The 15,618-nt window shown below is 34.0% G+C and overlaps 1 protein-coding gene across 1 annotated transcript; it reads left to right on the top strand.

The window, feature by feature from the left end:
* The first annotated feature begins 954 nt into the window (after positions 1 to 954).
* Positions 955 to 8,124, top strand: LOC127701998 (uncharacterized). Its single transcript, XM_052205973.1, has 4 exons — positions 955 to 1,044; positions 3,122 to 3,879; positions 5,302 to 6,028; positions 7,106 to 8,124. The coding sequence occupies exons 2-4, from the start codon at positions 3,129 to 3,131 to the stop codon at positions 7,800 to 7,802; spliced, it is 2,175 nt and encodes a 724-aa protein (XP_052061933.1). The 5' UTR covers positions 955 to 1,044; positions 3,122 to 3,128; the 3' UTR covers positions 7,803 to 8,124.
* Positions 8,125 to 15,618: the final 7,494 nt, after the last annotated feature.

Here is a 15,618-nt window from a genome sequence, read left to right as displayed (position 1 = left end):
AACTTCAAAAAGAAAGGCGAAAGATATCAAAGGGACGTTCAAACTCATAAGTCAAAAATAAACTGACAACGCCATGGCAATGAAAAACCATAAAATACCAAACAACAGTACACAAAACACAACATAGAAAACTCAAGACTGAGCCAGACGAATCCCCCCAAAAAAAACCGAGGGTGATTTCAGGTATTCCAACATATGTTTCAACATATGTATGTGCAATCTTCAAGTGAAGTTTCAGGGATCTGAGTTTAAAACTGTAGGAGGATTTGATTACACAAATTAGGTACCCACTTTTCTCCGATCCCCCCGCCCGACATCACAATACTATAAACAGGTTCTGGACCGTCCAACCGGGAGAAAAAAATAAGTTCCATCTTATTGTCGCAAAAAAGTAGGACTAATGTCCCGTGAATTTATTTCATACGAGGCCCATATATAATGTTCTTAAATCTTTACTAAAATTCACAATATCACCAAGGAGGTAATATCTCATACTTAACCATGTTAACCTCCTTGGGTTCACAGACTCATGCGTGTACTTTGAGGTTCTTACGTCAATAGTATGGCTTATTTCTGAACCGATGCCAAAATTATAAACAAAACTGACTATCTCGGTAAATTTTGAGTGTTTGAAAAAAAAAATGTAAAAGAACGACATTTTTAATCAAAACCAAATTTCGTGTGGCTGTAAATCTATAAATATAATAATTAAATATCATTTTTACATGATTTGACTATTTCTTATTTTGTAGATTTTGACCCTGTGAGTTTTAATAACAATTCCAGAGGAAACTGGCTGTTGAAATTTTCTTTTGTAATTACATCTAAGATTATCGTTATTAATTGACACAGGGAGAAAGATAAGCAAACATTTATCATGTTAAACATAACCCGCTGGTGTCATACTGTTTCCAGATGTGCGCAACGGGGTAACCCCATATCGTTTTACTCTCCATAATTAGCATTACGTTATTGGCAGCGGAAAGAGGCACACGCCATCTTAGTCATTTTACAACCGTTGTAATATTTTCAGCGAAGATAATAGTAAGTTTCAATTATTTTTTTCTCTTTATTTATTGCATGAATGATATATTTTATTCTGTTCTGGCTTTGATCTTAATTCGTTGATTATTTCTTGTTAAATATCTTCAAATCATACTGTTGCAAACTACCAATATGTCGTATAGTATTTCATTATAATACAACACCCAAAGTGTTCTTCAGGGGGAAATAAATTAAAAATGCCAGAATGCAAAAATAAGTCTTGAACCATCACCTTTCTTGTTGAATATCTTATCTTATGCTATGAATCCAAAACTTTACTAACAAAACGATGTTCATGTAAACGGTTTTATATTTTTATTTTTAGCACACAATTTGAGTTATTTGCACACGCGTATTCTATTTATAATTACGCGTATGGAATCAGATCATGCAGATGCATTTAAGCTTCAAGAATCGTAATCTTTTTGTTTCTTATTTATAAATATTCTGTAGAGTTTCAGGTCTGATTATAACATTTCGAGCTAAGAAAATATCATCGCTTTATTTCATCTTGAAATTCTACATCTGTACTTTTTTCGCGTGTACTTATTTTCGTACGTATTAAAAAAAATACCAACATAACTGCTTGTTTTTTTGTGAGTCAGAAGTGATAGTTATATGACAAAAATATATAAACAAGAATCAAGCAAGAGGATAAGGATGCAGGGTGATCCAACCATTCCATTTTCCCGTTTATTTTCTTGAGAGAAGCTGAAAAAAAAAATAAATGATAATAATAACAGAAATCAAATACTTTTAAATAACGATGACAAGTATTTTTTCCAGTAAGATGGTTTGAAAACCGCAATTGAAAGTTCTTTATAATTGATTTTGAATGTTACGTACTGCGGTATTCCTGCCAAGCTTTACGTTTTAGAACAAACATATTTATAGGTTTAATAAGGAGTGAGAATTGGATATCGCTTGATATCAACTCGAGTTAATTAATTTCAATATAATAAATAGGACTCATTTTCTTGAAACCACCAAGGAGTATGTGATACAGATTTATGGACTCATACTACCATAGATAAAATAGACAAAGATAAAGTACTACATAGAATTAAGAACATACTTTTCAAACAGTTTAAAAAAATTGTTTGCAAATATAACGTGTACATGTTCAGTTTTTCAATATTGTTTAACAAATTTTCAAAAGTTATGTAAATATCAATTGTCCATTGACCGATTCAGGAGATTTTGTTTAGAGGGGCGTACACAAATATAGTAATATTCATTGAAAGCGAGGCGACAACATTTTTCGTTTAGGTTCCTATTCAGAGGAAATCAGTTACGTTTTTGTTTATATTAACGATGGAATGTACTGTGTGATCTTCAGATATTTTGTATTTAAAAAGAGGGGCATAAATAGAATACTTGAATATCCATTTAAATCAGATTACATGTAGGTTGGCATTAGTATTATTATTCCGAAATGAAATCCAAACATACTCTTTTTTTTATGAAATCATCCCTAGTAAAGACAAACACACATTGACCATTTTAATCCAGAAAGTAGACATATGGAAAGCTACGTTCTATAACATAACAATAAAAAAGATTGAAGTCAAATTTGCAGATATTATGTATAGTCAGTTTAATGGGGAATTAAAAGATTCTTGAAAAAATGAACAGGTTTATCCCAAAATGTAACAAGCCAATATTTAAAATATATACAGAAATTGGGAAACTTGACCCAATATTTATTTTTTTAAAGTTAAAATATATAAAATCAAATTGTGAATCCTCACTCAACAAGCAAGTATTCTGCACAAGCCAACCAGTAAAAATAAATATTAAAGAAGAACTTGAATTACCTACACGAACCTATTTTCAAACATCGTTTATAGTTGGTTCGAAATATCATCTATAGATTATTAACACAAAAAATGACTTTACTAATTGTATTAAGGGTAACTTAAAAACAAAAAAACGATATCTTAAAAAGAAATAGGGTACTAGTAGCTCTACGTATATCAAAAGCAAAAAATCTACGTGTAACTGCATCTGTGACTTCATGCAGTTTTAGATATATATGAATACAAGTCTGAAATAATATTCTTATTGTTTTTTGTAGACAAAACATGACAGAAACGAATAAGAATACTTCAAATAACAAAGAAACCGATAAAGTCATAAAGCAGCTATCAGCCAAAATAAATAAAGAACCAAAGAATGCAGAAAACTTTTTCAAAAGAGCCCAGCAATATTCCAAGAAAAAGGACTATGAAAATTGTTACAATGATGCTAAACATGCGTTAGAACTAGACGAAACCTTGATTGAGGCAGCCATTCTTGGGGGCGAAGCAGCTACAAAATGTGGGAAGTTCCAGGGAGCACATAGCATATTTTCTATCGGCTTGAAACAAAACAAAAAGAACGAAAACCTGATACAAGGCCTGCAAAAGTTGCAAAGAGCAATCGTCGACTCTTACGATACAGAGGACACATCAGAACAAGGGTACAACGCCGTGGACCTCTGTACACAGAGTCCGTATCCTGGCGATGACCAATTATTGAATTTAGAGAAGGAAATTCTGGACAGAAGGCATGACATTAGGGAAGTTCCAAAATTACCGAAGAAAGAAATAGATCCAGATCTTAGACAAAGGGCAGCACAAGCCGCAATGGCTGGTCACAAATGTATGATCGCAGGAAAATTTAGCGAGGCTCTAGAAAGTTTTTCGTATGCGGTTGACATTGAGACAGACAATATCATACTAAGACGTCTCCGAGCTGAGGTATACTTTATTAACCAAGACCCAGTCAGCGCCATGAAAGACTTAATGCATATACAGAAACCAGAGAGATCAGCTGATGCCTGGAAGTTAGGAGGTAATAAGAGTATAAAAAAGTAATGTGGTATGATTGCCAATGAGACAACTCTCCACAAGAGACCAAATGACACAGAAATTAACAACTATAAGTCACCGTAAGCCCATACCGCACAGTCAGTTATAAAAGGCCCCGAAATGACTATGTAAAACAATTCAAACGAGAAAACTAACGGCCTAATTTATGTACAAAAAATGAACGAAAAACAAATATGTAACACATAAACAAACGACAACCACTGAATTACAGGCTCCTGACTTGGGACAGCAACATACATACAGAATGTGGCGGGGTTAAACATGTTAGCGGGATCCCAACCCTCCCCCTAACCTGGGACAGTGGTGTAACAGTACAACATAAGAACGAACTATAAAAATCAGTTGAAAGAGGCTTAACTCATCAGATGGATAAAAATACAAATACTACAAATACAAGTGGACGTGGCCGGGTACTTGTACATCCAAACAACAAAAAAGACACTAAGTACAGATCTGAGATTACTCGCAGTTACTGACAGCTAGTTCAAAGCTACTTACAACTAATAAAAAAAACATGCATCTAAGACTAAATTATCAATCCGTTCACGTCCAACATCCAATGGATTTAGTGTAAAGACGTCATAAACAGTCAGAGAAAAACATGACCTTGTGCAATGCCAAGATACAGGTATCGACAGATTGTAGATCCATGAATGTGTATATGTATATAACAATAATATTTAGTTTGCTTTTAATTTACTGATAACAAAATCAATATAAGTACCAATGAAACAATATTTAATGATCTAATTACAGTGTTGAATTGGTAACCTTTTAGAATAAGTTTATTTAAAATATCGATAAGTTTACCAGGATAGAGTGTATTTCTGCCGCCAGTTTTGGCATACTAGCAGTCTTTTTAATTAGTTGCATAGTTTTTTTCACAGTGCATCTAGAGTTACAGTTATATATGTAAAGTGATGTTTGTCTAATAAATGTAACTGTCACACCTTTCTTGAAATAAAATAAATTAGTCTTTTGCAGTTGTACTTTGCAATTTCAAAGCGAACGCATCAACCTTAACATAAACGAACAAACAAACAGACATTAAATTAGTTTAGTGAATAGGGGTATTTTAACGTTCTGCACACTAAACAACTCGATGCTATAAGGAAAAAAAATCGGTACATTTTACTCTCATTTAACACCACCGAGGAGATACCGTCAATGATGGACAGTTGATCCTCAATACTGAGTATCATCAGTCCAGTTGTCAATATTTCGGCAAATCTAATATTACAAATTGACCGTTTTTGTTTTGACAATACAATTGTATTTCGGCAACTTACGGATTTATACATTATATTAGGCATTCCTAACTAATAGTATTCCTGATAAAGTAAATCAAGTTCATTGCAAGCTCAAATATTCTTCTCTGTTACAGGAAAATTGCTAATGGAGTTCAAACTTCCTGTGTTGGCTGAATTTTGGCTAAGAAAAGCATCTGAGATGGTGAAAGGTAAAGACGAAGAGACCGCTATTTGTTTTCAGAAAGTGCGAGCTCATCGTTTGTATGACCCTTTGACAAAAGACATGCCAATCAGTGTGGATTTCACAATGTATGGAAAAGCAATATTTGCTGTCAAAGATATAAAAGCAGGTGACATTGTATTTTCCGACGCTCCTATTGTGACGACACCATACGTAACAGAAGACAAAAAGCAGGTGGTAAAAGGTTGCAACCACTGTGGTACTTCACTTATGACTGCACGTGACTACTTCCAAGAAAAACTGGACAATATGGATGCAACCGCAAAAGAAGTCGTTGAAAATAACTGGCCCGTAACCAAACCAGTAGTCTGCTCGGAATGTAAACTGGTTACATATTGTAGCAATATTTGTAAAAATACAGCGTGGGAAAGACACCACGAACTGCTTTGCCCAGCAAGATCGAAAGCAACGAAGAAGTTGTATGACATCGACCAAAACAAGGGATGGGGAACTGATGTAGATGGGACATGGAAAGAATTGTGGTCGGGGCACTTTTCCATATATATTTTGGCAAAGATCTGGGCAAACATTGCAGCAGACGTCAAATTGTGGATGAAACAGGATGGAAAAGATGTACCAGAAATGATTCACTGGGCTAAAGCTAAAGCCCCCTTCAGGAAGTAAGTGGTTTGTGCTCTTTATTTGAAAAAAAAATCCACAAAAAAACAAAAACAAACGCAAACACTAACGTCTTTTAAACACCGTATTTCGCCACTGTTGTTGATATAATGATCAAATTGATTGGTTGCCTGAATAAACGAAATATCATTGTCATGAACGAAGTACGAGGAGATTTTAAATCGATAAAATGTAACGGTACTGACAAAATTTACCATGAACTGCTGTCATGACTTTCGTGTTATTCAGTTAAATAAGAATCTAAAAGAGAGGCGAAAGATGCCAAAGAGTTTATTCAAACTCATAAGTCGAACACAAACTGAGCAATATCATGTTAAAAAAAACGACCAAAAGACAAACAACAGTATACAAAACACAACATACAAAAATATAGACTGAGCAACATGAACCCTCCAAAAAACCGGGTGCTCCTGAAGGGAATGCAGATCCTGCTCAACATGTGGTACCAGTTTTGTTGCTCATGTAAGTACAAACCCAGTGGCAAATCGAATTTGGTAGGTCACATATTCGAGGAAAAGAGGACGGGACCTTGGTCGCGAGAACTTGAACATATCCGTCGTCATCTGTGCAGACATTCCATAACGGTCAACCAACTCGTGGTTGCGTCCGTGATATTACTTTATATGCGTTAAATATAAAATCCAAATGGATTTATATCGAAGAACAAATATCGTATTTCTTAATTGTTTTGGTAACCGGTGTAGAACTGTTTATAAATCAACTCCATTTATCATGACAAATAGAATTTTACGTTTTTTGTTTCTATACATGTATTATTTATATCGTAGTAACAAATAGAAGTTTACCGGCTATTCTTTAGATATACAGTAGTTTGAACTCACTGTCTTATTAATAAGAGAACATGAAAGAAAACAGAACCAAAATGAGCGTAAAAAGATATACTCTGGAACATAATGATAACAAAAGAAACAAAACTTGTAAATACATTGCCTACCAATGTATCATCTTTATAAAACAATCAGTAAACCAAGAACTACGCGTCTACATATACCATGAAGTAGTGTTGTAACATTTTTTTCATAAATATATTTTTCCAGGTTTATTGCATTTGGAGTTGGTTCAGCTGCAAAGGAGATGCCTTACGTATTAAAGGTAATGAACGATATATTTCGTGACTGTGGGGACGGAATTAAGATGGACATAACAGAACAAGAATTGAATGGAAGGTATTACCAAGCTGCCTGCAATCTTCAGATTTACTCAGATCCGATCACACCGTATCACAAATTCTATGACAATTTGTCTAATTTTAATCCCGAAGATCCGAAGGCGTTGTCGATTTTGAAATATCTGGACGACAAAATTCCGAGTGCATCATTTGCTGGAATGTTTCCATTGCACGCATGCCTAAATCACTCATGTGTGAACAACGTGGAAGTAAGTGACGGGGAAGTGAACGGAGTTCCAGGTGTTTCCGTCCGAGCTAAAGCAGACATCAAAGAAGGCGAGGAACTAACAACAACGTACATTGACACTACCATGCCAAGACGGCTAAGACGTGCATGGATGTACAAATCTTTCAATTTCTGGTGTCAATGTCCACGTTGTCAGTTCGAGGGAGACGATGCGTATTCCTGTACAAATTGTAAGAAGAGAGCAGGCGACACATCATTTAAAGGATGTGGGAAATGTCATCGTGCATGGTACTGTTCTTCAGAATGTCAGAAGATAAACTGGAAGGAAGGACACAAATTAGTTTGTGGTGTGACTCATTCCAAAGCAGATTACAGTTGATACCAATCATATCAAACATTTCATATCCATGGAAACGTACACGTTAAAAATGTAACTGTTTTTTTCTTGACATTTTTAAGATGTTTCAACGAAAGATTTATTGTTTAGTTTAAGTTATTATCACATTTCTTAGGGAACGGAAGTATCATATACCAAGGCGTGTTTCATTTCGAAAACGAAAGGTTTACAATGAAGGAACATATACCAAATATTTAGTATTTTATTTATGGTTGGTTTGGTGTTTGTTTCTAAAAAGAAACTACTGATAATGTTCGAATTTCTGTTTGTGTTGACTTTACCATTAAAAATATATTTACCAAAATCAATGTTTTTGGGGCTTTTATGCAGGATTGTTTAATAGTTGAATTTTGTTCTGTTAAGGTAGATCATCAGTATATATTTCCTCAGATAGAATTTTCTTATACTTTGCCAAAATGTAGATGATACCATGTTTTTGTTAGAAAATATTATAAAAAGTAAGGGTCACTGTGCTATTTTTATACGACCGCAAAAAAATTTTTGTGGTCGTATATTGGTATGACGTTGGCGTCGTCGTCGTTGTCGTCGTCGTCGTCGTCGTCGTCGTCTGGCGTCGTCCGGCGTCGTCCGAAGACACATTGGTTTTCGCACTCTAACTTTAGTTTAAGTGAATGGATCTCTATGAAATTTTACCACAAGGTTCAATACCACAAAAGGAAGGTTGGGATTGATTTTGGGGGTTATGGGACCAACAGTAAAGGAATAAGGGGCCAAAAAGGGGCCAAAAATAAGCATTTTTGTAATTCCCAGACATAACTTGTGTGTTAGTGTATGGATCTCTCTGACATTGTACCACAAGGTTCCATATCACAAAAGGAATGCTGGGATTGATTTTGGGGGTAATTGCCTCAAAATTTTAGGAATTAGGGGCAAAAAACAAGCATTTTTCTAGTTTCATGACAATAACTTGTGTGTAAGTGTATGGATCTTTCTGAAATTGTACTACAAGGTTCCATATCACAAAGGGAAAGCTGGAATTGAGTTTGGGGGTAATTGCCGAAACGTTTAGAAATTGGGGTCCAAAAAGGGGCCAAAAATAAGCATTTTTCTAGTTTCCAGACAATAACTTGTGTTCAAGTGTATGGATCTCTCTGAAATTGTACTGCAAGGTACCATACCACAAAGGGAAGGCTTGGATTGATGATGGGGGTAATTGCCTCAATATTTTAGGAATTAGGGGCCAAAAAGGGACAAAAAACACATTTTCTAGTTTCCAGACAATAACTTGTGTTCAAGTGTATGGATCTCTCTGAAATTGTACTGCAAGGTACCATACCACAAAGGGAAGGCTGGGATTGAGTTTGGGGGTGATGAATCATAAGGGGGTTCAAAAAATTTGGGGGGGGGGGATTTTTTTTTCTTCCTTTTTTTTCTTTTTTTTCTTTTTTTTTTCTTTTAAAATTTTCCATTTTAAGTTGGTTATTTCTGATTTATATTTAAAAGCAAATAATAATGATATGGTAGGAGATACACACCAAACAGGATGTGTAAATTATTATATAATAAGTATTGTGCAATAGCAAGAAATTTTCAATTGCACAGTATTGCACAATAGCAAGAAATCTTCAATTGCACAGTATTGCGCAATAGCAAGAAATCTTCAATTGCACAGTATTGCACAATAGCAAGAAATATCCAATAGCACAATATTGCGCAATAGCAAGAAATTGTCAATAGTACAGTATTGCGCAATAGCAAGAAATATTTAATTGCACAGTATTGTGCAAAAGAAGATACTTCGTATAAATTGCTTATTTCTTGACCAATTTCAATGGGGTTTTATTCTTGAATTCTTGGGGTTCTTTAATATGCTGAATCTAACCGTGTATTTAGTTTTTGGATTTTGGGCCCCTTTTTAAATTGGTCCACATTGAGGTCCAAAGGGTCCAAAATGAAACTTTGTTTGATTTCATCAAAAATTGAATTATTGGGGTTCTTTGATATGCCGAATCTAACCGTGTATTTAGATTCTTAATTTTTGGTTCCGTTTTCAAATTGGTCTACATTAAGGTCCAAAGGGTCCAAAATTAAACTTAGTTTGATTTTAACAAAAATTGAATTCTTAGGGTTCTTTGATATGCTGAATCTAAACCTGTATTTAGATTTTTGATTATGGGCCCAGTTTTCAAGTTGGTCCAAATCGGGGTCCAAAATTAAACTTTGTTTGATTTCAACAAAAATTGAATATATGGGGTTCTTTGATATGCTGAATCTAACCATGTATTTAGATTTTTGATTTTTGGGCCCCGTTATCAACTTTGTCCACAGTGAGGTCAAAAGGGTCCAAAATTAAACTTTGTTTGATTTCATCAAAAATTGAATTCTTGGGGTTCTTTGATATGCTGAATCTAACCATGTATTTAGATTTTGGATATTGGACCATAATAGGTGAATGTCCAATTTAAAATTTTTAAGTTCTTAGACCACATTCATTCTGTGTCAGAAACCTATGCTGTGTCAAATATTTAATCACAATCCAAATGCAAAGCTGTATCAAGCTTGAATGTTGTGTCCATACTTGCCCCAACTGTTCAGGGTTCGACCTCTGCGGTCGTATCAAGCTGCGCCCTGCGGAGCATTTTATTCTAGCTTCAAGTCGTGCAAAATTGGGCATAAATTTTAAATGAAAAAAACACTTTTTTTGTAAATAAAAAGAAATCTAGGAGACAGACGTTTGAAATAGAATATGGGAAGATAGATTTCATACTAAATAAAGAGAAAAAATGATGTCACCCAACTTGTTTTCTTGCTATAAGGCAAAAAATGAAAATTTCAGTAACAATCGCAATAAATTCACGCAGAAATTTCTAAATTTATAAATTCATGAAACAGTAATCCGTGTGTAATTTATTGTGTTCAATGATTATTTCTCCACACGTGTGTATGTCGAACGTTTGATTCTGTGCAATATTGCCATTTTACAGAATTTACTCTTTATTCAACCTGTAGAAATACGTGGAAATGATATATTTTAGACTAAAATAACAATATTTAATTGTATAAAATAAATTTTTTGGATAAATTCGGATTTAACTATTGCTAGATGGGCATCCTTGTAAAATAGAAAACTATATGCTTCAATCAGCTGTGCATTAAAATTACAATTTAAGGTTCTACATTGTGCTTTGAGATATTTTCTATATCACACCTCTTTATATTCACCAAGTCAATCTCTTTTTAAGAGAAGACACAAAGCGATTATCAGATAATGCCGACCTCGCTTAAAAATACAGAGCAAATTATACCGACTTATAGCTTCTTTAGAACCAGATGTGTACAAAAACTACACCACTTGTTGAACAATGACATCTTAGCAGTCAGCTTCTTGTAAAGGATGTGGTTGCAGACCAAATCTGGTTTACAGAAATTCTTCGATAAAAAACGATTTTATATCTTAATTCTGAATATTTCACCAACTTTTACTCCTGTCAGGTTGCTTTTAATGGCTAACTTTCTTGCAATTGCGTCTGATTAGGTAAATCGCAGGATTGTCAGATTCTTGAAGAATATTCATTAAAATGACGCACACCGCATGCCATTAGTTTACACAGTTACAACAATATATACGACAATTGTATTTTAAAAGAAACCGGTATCAATTTTTAACAATGTCACGCAATTATGGACCAACTGAAATTTATTATTCAATTGATAAATCAGAGATATCAAATACCTGTAATGCTATATTAGAACCATCAGTACTTTGTCAATAAAGGACACTTCAATCTAATCAAATATGCAATGAATTTATCTTGAAGTGAAAGTGTCATGTATGATAATGTTTCGCTTGCATTAGTTGTTAAATACAAAGTCAAAACACACGAATGAAAGTCCTGTGAAAATAAGTATAACCTTATAATACTTTAAATTAATCACTGAACATATACGTTATTGATATAGCCCTTTACATGAAATTTACATATATAAGTAGATGTTATTGAAGAATTACATGTTTGACTTTGTCAGAGTTACATACAAATCTTTCTGCAGAACTGGGATATATTAATGGTGGTGCATAATTCCCTATTATTCAAATATATGCTGTTGAAATAGGGAAATGTTAAGTAAACCTCATTTATACAGCAACTAAACAACACAAAGTAACAAACATTCATCAATGATAGACAAGAACAAAGACAAAAATTAAGGTGCTCATTTCCCAAATACAGCTTTTTTTTTGTAATTCTTTCCCACTTTCCATATTTCCCCAATATCCCACTTTTTTTACCCCCTACATCCTAAGATGCGTGTCGTGTCGTACCCCGAAAATAAGACTAAATGATTAGATCTTAATCGCCCAATTTTCATACATTGTGAAAAATATAATACAGAGACAACCCGATATCAGACACTAACATTTATCATAAACAAGAGGCTCTCAAGAGCCTGAATCGCTCACCTGTATTTCAGAGGAGAAGATTTTTAAATGTTAGCAAACTTGATGAACAAATTGTGTAAAATTGTCTTTAAAGGGCAATAACTCCTTAAGGGGTCAATTGACAATTTTGGTCATATTAACTTTTTTGTAGATCTTACTTTGCTGAACATTATTGTTGCTTACAGTTTATATATACCTATAATAATATTCAAAATAATAACAAAAAACTGCAAAATTTTGTTAAAACTACCAATTCGGTGGCAGCAACACAACAATGGGTTGTTCGATTCGTCTGATAATTTCAGGGCCTATAGATCTTGACCAATTAAACAATTTTACCCCATGTCACATTTGCTCTAAAAGATTTAGTTTTTGAGATATAAGCCAAAAACTGCATTTGACCCCTATGTTCTATTTTTAGCCATGGCGGCCATGTTTGTCGATGGATCAAAACTTCGGATACAATTTATAAACTAGATACCATAAGGAACATTTAGTTAGTTTGAAGGTATTTGGCCCAGTAGTATCAGAGGAGAAGATTTTTGAAATAGTTTACGACGATAGACGACGACGACGGACGCCAAGTAATGGCATAAGCTCACATGTCACCCTACCTAGACACATTATTCTGGCTCACTGTCTACCAGTCGTAGATCTTACCTTTAAATGACAAAATTTTAGCAGATAAGCAGCAATAAAACTGTCCTTTAAATAAATCTGAAATATCACTAGTTAGAATAATCAATTTTCTGTTGTGGTCACTTTATTCCTGTTGTACAAAAAATATTTTCCTTCAAAGACCAAACTGTTGCAGTAGTATATTGAGGCCAATAAGTTCAAAAGGGACATAACTCCTAGAAAAAAAATTGAGTCATAATTTCCTGTCGATATGCACATCTACATAGTATGTCCTTATTATCTACAAAGTTTCATGAAATTCTGTTGTGTGGTTTCAGAGGAGTTGCGATGACAAGAACAGGACTGAAGGACGGACAGACGGGTCAAAAACATTATACCCTCCGCAACTTTGTTGCGTGGGGTATAGTGGGGTTTCAGAGGAGTTGGGATGACAAACTGTTGCAACAGTATATTGAGGCAAATAAGTTCAAAGGGGCATAACTCCTAGAAAAAAATTGAATCATAATTTCCTGTCGATATGCACATCTACATAGTATGTCCTTATTATCCACAAAGTTTCATGAAATTCTGTTGTGTGGTTTCAGAGGAGTTGCGATGACAAGAACAGGACTGAAGGACAGACGGACGGACAGACGGACAGGTCAAAAACATTATACCCTCTGCAACTTCGTTGCGTGGGGTATAATAAATGATCATGATAAAATTTGATTTCCAATGCATACAGGTATATGAAGGTTCCAGTGTAGTTTAAAAGATCAGGATAACAATTTGATATCCCGTGCATACAGCCACAGGTATATGAAGGTTCCAGTGTAGTTTAAAAGATCATGATAACAATTTGATATATAATGCATACAGGTATTTGAAGGTTTCAGTGTAGTTTTAATAAAAGATCATGATAAAATTTGGTATATTACGCATACAGGTATTTGAAGGTTCCAGTGTAGTTTTAATTAAAGAACCTTAGTGAGCGCGCTCACATACCCCACGTCCCCACATTGTCACTGGAGAAATAAAATAACTGTAAGAAAAAAAAATTGTATAAGAAAAAAAAATTGAATCATAATTTCCTGTCGATATGCACATCTTCATAGTATGTCCTTATTATCTACAAAGTTTCATGAAATTCTGTTATGTGGGTTCAAAGGAGTTGCGATGACAAACTGTTGCAGAGGTATATTGAAGCAAATAAGTTCAAAGGGGCGTAACTCCTAGAAAAAAAATTGAATCGTAATTTCCTGTCGATATGCACATCTACGTAGTATGTCCTTATTATCTGAAAAGGTTTCATGAAATTCTATTGTGTGGTTTGAGAGGAGTTGCGATGACAAAAGGTTGCAGTAGTATATTGGGCAAATAAGTTCAAAGGTACGTAACTCCTGGAAAAAAAATTGAATCATAATTTCCTGTCGATATGCACATCTACGTAGTATGTCCTTATTATCTACAAAGTTTCATGAAATTTTGTTATGTGGTTTCAGAGGAGTTGAGATGACAAACTGTTGCAGTAGTACATTAAAGTAAATAAGTTCAAAGGGGCGTAACTCCTAGAAAAAAAATTGAATCATAATTTCCTGTCGATATGCACAACTACATAGTATGTCCTTATTATCTAAAAAGCTTTCGTTAAATTCTGTTGTGTGGTTTGAGAGGAGTTGAGATGACAAGAAACAGGACTGACGGACTGATGGACGGACAGACGGACAGACGGACGGACAGGTCAAAAACATTATACCCTCCGCAACTCGTTGCGTGGGGTATAATGAAAGATCATAATAACAATTTGATATATAATGCATGCAGGTATATGAAGGTTCCAGTGTAGTTTAAAAGATCATGATAACAATCTGATATCCCGTGCATACAGCCACATGTTTATGAAGGTTCCAGTGTAGTTTAAAAGATCATGATAACAATTTGATATATAATGCATACAGGTATTTGAAGGTTCCAGTGTAGTTTTAATAAAAGATCATGATAAAATTTGATAAATAATGCATACAGGTATTTGAAGGTTCCAGTGTAGTTTTAATGAAAGATCATGATAAAATTTGATATATAATGCATACAGGTATTTGAAGGTTCCAGTGTAGTTTTAATAAAAGATCATGATAAAATTTGATATATAATGCATACATGTATTTGAAGGTTCCAGTGTAGTTTTAATAAAAGATCATGATAACAATTTGATATATAATGCATACAGGTATATGAAGTTTCAGTGTAGTTTTAATAAAGGATCATGATAAAATTTTGATATCCAATGCATACAAGTATTTGAAGGTTTCAGTGTAGTTTAAAAGGTCATGGTAATAATTTGATATCCTATGCATACAGGTATATGAAGGTTTCAGTGTAGTTTAAAAGGTCATGGTAACAATTTGATATCCTATGCATACAGGTATATGAAGGTTCAAGTGTTGTTTTAAAGGTCATGATGACAATTTGATATCGAATGCATGGTATATGATGGTTCCACCAAGAATATCTGTATTACAACAGCACTAATTATACATCTCTGAAGGGGCTTTTTTTTCATGATTACATATTGTTCAACATTGTAAATACAGCTGTTTCTCAAACCACGCCTCTTTTGGGGAGATATAGAATATTCATAGATAATTAATTTTGTTTACATACTGGTTCCCAGTTATGATCTCTAGGTTTCATCTCATAGAGACAAAACTTGGGAATGTTACCAGTAAATATACATATGCATATTGTTTATATTGAAATCAGCGGTAATACTACAGTCAAGGT

The sequence above is a fragment of the Mytilus californianus genome, unplaced genomic scaffold (assembly GCF_021869535.1).
Source record: "Mytilus californianus isolate M0D057914Y unplaced genomic scaffold, xbMytCali1.0.p SCAF_5, whole genome shotgun sequence".
Classification (NCBI taxonomy): Eukaryota; Metazoa; Mollusca; class Bivalvia; order Mytilida; family Mytilidae; genus Mytilus; species Mytilus californianus.
This window is presented reverse-complemented; position numbering and strand designations above follow the sequence as displayed.

What these genes read in the sequence shown, in the direction of transcription:
- LOC127701998 (XM_052205973.1), top strand. Translation starts at nt 3,129, where the DNA reads ATGACAGAAACGAATAAGAATACTTCAAATAACAAAGAAACCGATAAA. An exon ending in TGATGCCTGGAAGTTAGGAG is followed by an intron (nt 3,880 to 5,301) that starts GTAATAAGAGTA and finishes TCTCTGTTACAG; the next exon opens with GAAAATTGCTAATGGAGTTC. An exon ending in GCTAAAGCCCCCTTCAGGAA is followed by an intron (nt 6,029 to 7,105) that starts GTAAGTGGTTTG and finishes ATATTTTTCCAG; the next exon opens with GTTTATTGCATTTGGAGTTG.